Below are 9,484 nucleotides of genomic sequence, written 5' to 3'. Positions count from 1 at the left end.
TTTTAGCTTAGCCTACTTGACATGTCTAACTTAGCAATGCATAACAACCAAGGCTTAATTGTTGTTCTCTCTCTCGCTTTCTCTCTCTCTTTATTCTTTTTCTCTCTGTCTTTCTCTATTCTTTCTCTCTCTCTCTCTTCTCTCTCTCTCTCTCTCTCTCTCTCTCTCTCTCTCTCTTTATTCTTTCTCTCTCTTATGCTTCCCTATTTAATTTTTCTTTATATCACTACAGTATATTTATATAGCATGTTGAGATTCTTGAAGTCGTTAGTTTTAGTCCATATATTTTAATTTGTGTATTTTCTCTTTTATCCTTGATGATATAATTTATGTGTTTTGAAATGCGTCAACAAATAAATATCACCTTGCCACCCTGTCTTGATATATGTTGTGGCCTGCTAGCGCCAACAACTCCTGTTCTCTATGTCGTGACCCTGTCCTGGCTTCCTTAAATGGCTCACATAGAGTTCCATCATTGGTTCTACGTTCTTCTGTTCCTGATCCGGGTCTGCTCCAGAGGATTCACACACTTTCAACAATTAATTCACAGACGCTATGGTGCGGATGTTTTGTCCCACTGCAGATCCCTAGAGATGACTACAAAGAAACTCGAGAAAGCTAAATTGGACCTGTACTTTTTTACATTATTGTCAACTCAACATAAATGTTCCAAATTTTATCAAATTTAAACTGTATCGTGCCTCTTTGTACAGTAAGTTCCAAAAGTGAAGCTACAAATTTCAAAATTGATCGTACTTCTTTAGAAACTCGTGGGGTTGCCAGTTAGTATATTTTGTTCCAATTATTGTCATCCTCTTTATCTGATAATAAGTATCAGTGACTAACTGTAGAACCACAGAAGGTATCTCCCCAGTGAATGGTCAACTTTAGTTCAATAATTGTTATAAAAAAAAAAAACAATTCCCCCCCAAAAAAAATTTCCCCGTAGAAACATCTGCGGCTCTCAATGTGTGATATCGAGTGTTCACCATTGACGGGCAGCAGGAACCGAGTGCATAAGCATTGGCCTAATGTGATTTGTAAATTAACTTTCTACTTTTATATAGCGTCATATCGAAAGTTATTATGATTTCTTTCGTTAAGCACAAAGAAGTTTAGCATTTGATTGAATGAAATATAAATAAGACACAAGTTGGTGTAGAAAAAAAAAAGAAATCCAAGTTATATGCGCGTTTAGCATGGCTACATGGTTAGGCATATTTTAAAAATCAAGGAAATATGTTTTCCAGCTTGTTATTTAATAAATTGAGTTGTTTGGATATCTAGATGGTTGTAAACATGATTTTCCATTAATTATGTTTCATTATCAAGTCAGGGGAAATGAAGAAGTCTAGGCCTAAGTTAAGTCAGGGGAAGTGAGGAAGTCTAGAACTAAGTCAAGTGAGGAAAGTGAGGAAGTTTAGGCCTAAGTCAAGTCAGGGGAAATGACAAAGTCTAGGCCTAAGCCAAGGCAGGGAAAGTGAGGAAGTCTAGACCTAAGCCAAGCCAGGGGAAGTAAGGAAGTCTAGGCTTAAGTCAAGTCAGGAGAAGTGAGGAAGTCTACGCCAAAGTTGAGTCCGGGGAAGTGAGGAAGTCTAGGCCTAAGCCAAGGCAGAGGAAGTGAGGAAGTCAGATAGATGAATTTTCAGTTGTTTTCGGTCAGCCTTGGTGGATCTTAGGCTTGAATGATTTGGGAACACTTTTATTATTTGGAGAAGCCCTCTGTATTTGTAACGGTTCTGTATTTGTAACGGAAAGCCTGTTTGCAATTAAGTTTACCCTTTCAGTAGTGGTTACTTTCTGTCAGTTATTGCAAACATAATGAAGGATGGAACTGATTTACCTGTTTATTCATTATTACTGGCTGGCGATGGGGGTATTGGATCAAAGTCCCCCCAACCCTAGTAGGACACGGCTGGTGATTCATAGGTTGGGTAGATAATTTTACGTTTGTGTCGTGGGTCGAAACCGAAGCCAAAGCTGAAGTAGAGTCCGAATGGTCGGGTCCTAAAAGCTAAAATCAGAACTACCAACCACACCCAACTTCTGTTGAATCTAGGTACGTACATTCATGATTGATTATGTTTAATGATACGGAGATTTTCCCCTTATATTCTATTGATACTTGCATGGTTTTATGCATCTTCGCTAAAATAATTGATAATACACTATGATGTATTAAATATTTGTTTCCACATTGCTCGAAATATACAACGGTAATGTTGGTAGTCCTGTGCTGAATTAAAATTTCAAATTATTTCGTTTCTGTAGTTTGAAGTAATTACTGTACTTTGAAATAATTACTATGACCGTAATTTTTTCTTATGATTGTTATAAATATCATAGATTTGATATTTGTGCATCATATGTTAGCTTTATTTTCCCTGATGGAGCTTTCAATGTAAAAAAAAAAGTTTTTCAGCTACATGTTGTAGTTGCCAGTTAGTGAATTTCGAACGAAATCCTCTGAAATTTGTAGCTTCACTTTTGGAACTTACTGTACCGTACTGAATGTTGTATGATATCTCTAATGTACAGTTATGGTATTGAAATACTGTCTGCTATCGAGCATTCACTATATCAGTTGTACCTGTGTCTGGTAACAGTGTCAGACTGTCAGTAAACAGTCCTAGCAGCAACATGTTTCAGTTAACCAAATAATTCAGCATGGTGGCAGCGTTTTGGTCGATTTTGTGCACATATCAACGTTGCACGAACTTTGCATGCCTCACAGGAGATTGTGAACTTCTCAGGAACATTTTGGCACAGGTATTAGGGAATAGCCTATAAAGTTGAATCAAACTTATCTTATGACAAATTATATCACTGGTCCTCCACTGTGCAAGCAGCTGTGATGTGATGCCAACTTGGAGCAATATTGCCAATACTTGAAAGAACCCAAATATTTCCAAACCAGTAAAATCTGCAGTTAAAGTTCCGAGAATTTAAGCCAAAGTGCAAGTGAATTTAAAGTGCTAGGCTAAGAGTTTTCAATCAAAACCACACTTAATACACATTCACAAAGTAAAGGTGGCTGCTTACCAAATTCCTGCACCCCAACCCATAACCTGCAAGGGAGATGTTGAAAACTGGAAAGAGTTCGAGAACTCTTGGGATTATTACCTCATAGCTACTAACCTAAGTGCTAAAATGAGAAATGCTGAAGGGGAGGAAGATAGCAAAGGGATGGAAATTGTTGCTGCAACATTATGTACAGTTATGGGAGCTGTATGCAAGAAAGTTATGAATTCCCTTCCAACCTTGACCTCGGAAGACAAGAAGAAACCAGCAAGGATAGTCAAAGAATTACGCATACACTTCGTACCCCAACGTAATGTGCTTTACGAAAGGTTTGTCTTTAACTCTGCTAATCAGAAAAGTAGTGAAAGTATTAATGAGTATGTACTATGCTTATGTCAGCTGGCTGATTCGTGTGAGTTCGGCGACCTCAGGACTTCTCTTATTAGAGACAGGATAGTCATAGGTACTTCGGACAAAGCAGGAAGAGAAAGACTACTTCATGAACAACTGGTTCCAGACTGAGAAAAAGTAGTGCAAAGTCTTCGAGCTGCTGAAATATCTCGAACGCACAAACAGGTGATCACGGGAAAATCTGAAGCTAACTCAGTTGGCTATACAGCAAAGCATAAGGTACTACTAGGCTACAATCAACAGGGAAGAAAACATTCAGCAAGAAAAGCAGAAGCGATAAGACACAGGAATCTGTGGAACAGAAGCAACCTGGGAGAAGTAGACCAACATCAACCAGTCCACGAAAGTGCCAGTGGTGTGGGAGAGAGGACGCGCACTACAAGAGGGATTGTCCTGCCAAAGATGCGAGATGCCGAATGTGTAGTAAAATAGGACATTATGCAACAGTATGCCAAGCAAGAAGATCAGTACATGAAGTCAGCGACGAGGACTGTGATGAATCTACAGACGGATGCTACATGTTAGAAGTCAAGATGGATGAGGAAAACTTCTGGTCAGCAGATGTTTGAGTGAACAATGAAAAGATGACGTTTAAACTCAGCAGTGGATCGAAAGCTACAATCGTCGATGAGAAGATGCCATGGCTTTGAGGACTCAAGCTTTCACCCTCGAAGCGTAAATTTGTAGGACCAGGTGGTGTAAAATTATCTCACTTATTCAGAGATAAAATTCCAAATGCAGAACTTAGAATAGGAAATAATACCCTTGTTGAGGATGTATTCGTCATGTCAAAACAGCCCCATAATCTTCTCTCCAAGAAGGCAGTAGAGAAATTAGGACTGCTAACACTTGGACCCGAAGTTTACAATGTTGGAAACGCCTAACATTCGGGAGGATTTTCCATAACTTTTCAAAGGCCTAGAGATGATGAAAATAAAGTACAAGATAGCTTTGTGTGATGATGCAACACCCTTTTGCCTTTATATGTCCAGAAGAGTCCCCCATCTGCTACTCCCAAAAGTAGAGAAACTACAAACGATGGTCCAGCAGAACGTCATAACGCCTGTAACCAAGCCAACTGAGTGGTGCTCAGGAATGGTTAATGCAGTGAAGCGTAATGGGGACGTGAGAATTTGTGTGGATCTTACGCCGTTGAACAAAGTGGTTAACAGGGAAATACTGTACACCCGATGGCCAGCGTCGATGAAAACCTCACCAAGCTATGAGGAAGCAAATTGTTTACAAAATTGGAGGCTAACTCTGGATTCTGGCAGATACCCCTCGATAAAGAATCAAGACTCTTGATGACATTGTAACCCCATTTGGACAGTACTCTTTCAACCATCTTCCTTTTGGGATTAGCTCAGCACCTGAAATTTTCCAGAGGACAATGTCAATTATTCTAGAGGGACTGGAAGGAGTTGTCTGTCACATGGATGACATTCTCATCCACGGCCCTTCACAGGATAGCCACGACAAGCATGTCAGAAAGGTTCTACCGCGATTGCAGGATGTGGGAGTTACATAAACGACAAGTGTGAATTCTCTAAGGAGCAGATTAAATTCCTAGGACACATTATCTCCAGAAATGGAATACAGGCAGACCTAGAGAAAACAAAGGCTATCAAGGAATTTCCAAGACCGACTAATGTTACTGAATTGCAACAGTTTAACGGTATGGTAAACCAACTAGCCAAACTCCTGCCAGACCTTGCCAGTATCAACGAGCCGCTGAGGCAGCTCTTAGAGAAGAGTCAACACTGGTTCTGGGACCAGTCTCAAGAAGCAGCTTTCCAGGCAATAAAAACAAGTTCGTGTTTACGGATGTACTAGCACACTACTATCCTAACAAAAGGAGCACAATTGCTGCAGATGCCTGCCGCGATGGGTTAGGAGCTGTTCTTCTACAACTTGATGATTCCGGTAATCGACGACTGACTGCCTCCGCTTCAAGAGCACTAAGTGAGACCGAGCAGAGATATGCAGTTATTGAAAAAGAAGATTTAGCAGCCACATGGGCTTGCAAGAAATTTAAGGATTATGTAATAGATACAACCTTCAGTCTAGAGACGGACCACAGACCATTAGTTCCGTTACTCTCAGGTACTGACCTATCAAAGCTTCCACCTAGAATACTCTGTTTTTGTCTCCGACTTGCAAGATATTCGCCTGAAGTAACCTATGTTCAAGGAGTATTCAAAATACAGCCGATGGTTTATCCTGTGCTCTGACGGGTCTCCCGACAATGGAAGATCTTCAGTTGATTGAAGAAGTAGAAGAATATCAAGAAGCAAATCTGAAGTGTATCCCAGCTACGGAATGACGGCTAGAAGAAATTAGGGTAGCTCAAGAGGCCGATGCTATTTGCAAACAAGTAATCACGTATTGTCGTGATGGATGGCCTGCAGTTATGCCTTCTCAGCCACTCTTGAAACCATACTGGGAGAAGAAACAGCATCTTACGGTAAATCAAGGACTTTTGATGTTCAACACCCGTATAGTTATTTCAGGATCTCTTCAGTTGGAAGTACTGAACGCACTAAATGAAGGTCATCTAGTTATCACCAAATGTCAAGGACGTGCAAGTTACTCAGTTTGGTGGCCCCTTATTACCAAACAAATCGAAGCGATGGTTAACAAGTGCCATACATGCGCCAAGTTGAGACCAGAGCCAAGGGAACCTCTTATGGCTATGCCCTTTCCGATGAAACAACCATGGAGCCGGATTGGTACCGATTTGTTTGAACTTGAAGGAAAGTCATATGTCATAGCAGTAGACTACACCAGCAGATGGTTCGAATTCAAAGAATTGAAAACCACGTCTTCAGGAGCAGTTATCAGAGCTTTGTCCGAGATATTTTTGACTTATGGAATTCCTGATACAGTCATTTCCAACAATGGACCTCAGTACACCAGTCACGAATTCCAAGAATTCACAAAGGATTGAGGATTTGCTCACATGACATTATCGCCTCTTCATCCACAAGCAAATGGGGAAGCAGAGAGAGCTGTACAGACAGCCAAAAATATTCTTAAGAAGAATGCATATCCTTATCTTGGCCTACTTGCCTATTGCTCAGCGCCTCTCAGAGATGGCCTTACTCCCAGTGAACTCCTGATGAGTAGAAAGATAAATACGAAACTACCTGTTCACCCAGACCTTCTACATCCAAGGGATATCGATAAAGAAGAACTGCGGAGAAAAGAGGAGAGATACAGAGAGCAGTATTCAGCCAACTACAACAGTCATCACCGAATACAAAATCTTCCCGCTCTACAAGAAGGTGATAAAGTGTATATACGTGACCAAGAGAAATACTGGGAAAGAAAAGAAAGACTAGCAAGCCCTAGGTCATACAAAGTAGTTACAGACACTGGATCGACAATAAGGAGAAATATACACTGGGGAAAACTCGGACTCTCAAATAGAGCAACCAAGAAATGACAGTCTGCAAACCAGCAAAACTACACCTAATTCAAATGACCAAATGCCAGTGCACTAAGTGACAACAGTTACAGCAAAGTAAGGAAATCTTCTAGAGTACCCAAACCAAACAAGCAGCCCAATATGCTGTACTATTGATTATTGTCTGTGGAGCATCACTATATTGTGATCGAAAATAATGATTAAAAAGCCACAATAATATAATTGATAAATTGTATATTTTAAGACATAAAAATATACAAGAAAGGGATAAAAACAGGAGCTTTCGACCGTTTGCACCTGTCCTCTTCAGCCAAGAAAGTTGGCTGAAGAGGACCGTTGCCTAAAACGGTCGAAAGCTCCTCGTTTTTATCCCCTTTCTTGTTAGTAAAAAGCGAGGAGTTCGACCGTTTGCCAGAACAGTCCTCTTCAGCCAAGAAAGTTGGCTGAAGAGGACTTCAAAACGGTCGAAAGCTCCCTTGTTTTTATCCCCTTTCTTGTATATTTTTATGTCTTAAAATATACAATTTATCAATTATATTATTGTGGCTTTTTAATCATTGATTATTGTATTTGGTTATTTTTGCACAGTACTATATTCACTGGTCAGTGTTTAGTTACTCATGCAGAGACTCTATTGTTTGAAATGTTACGTATGATTCCTTTTGAAGCTTGTCTTGTAGCTGTTCATAAGCTTGAGAGGGGGTGTCATATGATATCTCTAATGTACAGCTGTGTTATTGAAATTGTGTCTGCTATCTAGCATTTATTATATCAGTTGTACACAGTAACAGTGTCAATAAACAGTCCTAGCAGCAACGATATTTCAGTTAACCAAATAATTCAGCACTGAATTCTATGCTGATGCCACTAACAAATTATTAAACATGGAAATTAATACAAAATACTTTTATGTAATTAAACATTTGTCAATTGTACAAGATTTGTATCAACATGTTCACAGTGTGAGGTTCAAGAAAGGTCAGATTCTTTATTGTTCACGACAGGTACTTATAATGTGGAAAGCGGACGGAAAGTAGCGGGCGACCTGCGGCCCCCTGCTGCGTCCGTACAGAATTGTATTTGTTGAAAGACATAAAATGACATATACAGAACATCACAGAACATGTACAAGGCAGATATATATATCGACAAATAGGCCGTAGGATGATACATATAATGAGATATATAAAGAATCTGAAACAATAGCAAGTGACAAATACGACATGAATAATGTACAAATGTACAGCAAAACACTAGGAACGGAGAGGTGGTTTGATGTCCTTACAATACTCCCCCTGTAAGACAATAATTATGCGAGAAATCATTGGATGACACATCAATCGCGGAGGTGCTGTGGCAATTGGAGTGGGCCCCTACTTCTTGAAAACTGTGGGCGGGGTGTGGGCACGACCTCTGGTTTTGGCGTGGGCTGTCCTGGACCTCTTTTTGGCGTGGGGGCGGCTGTTCCTGTGGAATGTTGTTGAGGGGTAACTCTGGGTCGCCTGCCTGTCCCCTCACTGATTTCGTTGTCCAACAGGAATGCTGGTTTTAGCCTGTCGACTGTTACCCAGTCCTCAAGCACGTGGATGTCCAGCAGGAATGCTTTAGGCGCCCGCCTGATGACTTTGTGGGGTCCTCTGTAGGGTCTTGTTAAGGGTGTCTGACGAGCGTCCACCGTGACGAAGACGTAGGCGCAGGAGTCTAAGGTGGGTGGGTTGCATCTGCTGGTCCTGTCGGTGAAGGCCCTATGGCAAGGAGTGAACTTCCGTGAGAGTTCCCTCAATCTCGGGAGGGGTGTATCTGTGCCCCCAGCTGACAGCGGGAAGAATTCTCTGGGCACGACCAATGTTTCCCCGAAGACTTTTTCGGCTGGGGAGGCATCGCCATCTGCTTTGGGCACGGTGCGAAGACCCAAGAGGACCCAGGGGAGCAGTGCATTCCAGTTCTTGTCAGTGCAGCATGCTATGAGAGCTGCCTTAAGAGAGTGTTGGGTTCTCTTGATCATGCCGTTCGCTGCGGGGTTGTACGCCATTGTGCTGTGCAGTTTCGTGCCCATCAGATGTGCCAGGGAGACCCAGAGTTCTGAGAGGAATGCAGGACTCCTGTCCGTGGTGATGCTGTTGAGCACTCCGAAGCAGCTGATCCAGCTGGATAGAAGGGCTTCTGCACATGACGTTGTGGATGCCTCCATCATGGGGGTTGCTTCGGGCCAACGGGTGGAGCAGTCTATAATTGTCAGGAGGTATCTTGCTCCTCTGGACTGTGGAAGGGGGCCGACGACGTTGATGTGGATATGGCCGAAGCACCAACATGGTTGGGGAAATTCACCGATCCCTGATTCCGTTTGGGGAGATGTTTTGCTCGTCTGGCACGCTATGCAGTTCCTCGCCCAACAACGTACGTCTTTGTTGATACTGTGCCAGACGAACTTTTTGGTCATAAGGCGCACCGCTGTGCGCCCTGAAGGTTGGGAGACACTGTGTATCACGTCGAACACCTGCTTTCTCCTTGAAGCTGGCACAAGGGGGCGAGGGTGGCCTGTGCTGGTGTTGCAGAGAGCGTTGTTCTGGAGTTTCCTAAGGGCACGTCTTCCCACTTCAGTGCCATCAGTGACGTTCTGTCGGC

At 42.0% G+C, this 9,484-nt stretch overlaps 2 protein-coding genes across 2 annotated transcripts; one reads left to right on the top strand and one right to left on the bottom strand.

Annotated features, from left to right (window-relative positions):
* The first annotated feature begins 6,391 nt into the window (after positions 1–6,391).
* Positions 6,392–6,877, top strand: LOC136851139 (uncharacterized). Its single transcript, XM_067125106.1, has one exon. The coding sequence runs from the start codon at positions 6,392–6,394 to the stop codon at positions 6,875–6,877; it is 486 nt and encodes a 161-aa protein (XP_066981207.1).
* Positions 6,878–8,195: 1,318 nt separating this feature from the next.
* Positions 8,196–8,891, bottom strand: LOC136851138 (uncharacterized). Its single transcript, XM_067125105.1, has one exon. It carries the CDS (start codon positions 8,889–8,891, stop codon positions 8,196–8,198), a length of 696 nt encoding a protein of 231 aa, XP_066981206.1.
* Between the last annotated feature and the right edge of the window lie 593 nt (positions 8,892–9,484).

This window comes from Macrobrachium rosenbergii, chromosome 23, assembly GCF_040412425.1.
Source record: "Macrobrachium rosenbergii isolate ZJJX-2024 chromosome 23, ASM4041242v1, whole genome shotgun sequence".
In the NCBI taxonomy this organism is placed as follows: Eukaryota; Metazoa; Arthropoda; class Malacostraca; order Decapoda; family Palaemonidae; genus Macrobrachium; species Macrobrachium rosenbergii.
This window is presented reverse-complemented; position numbering and strand designations above follow the sequence as displayed.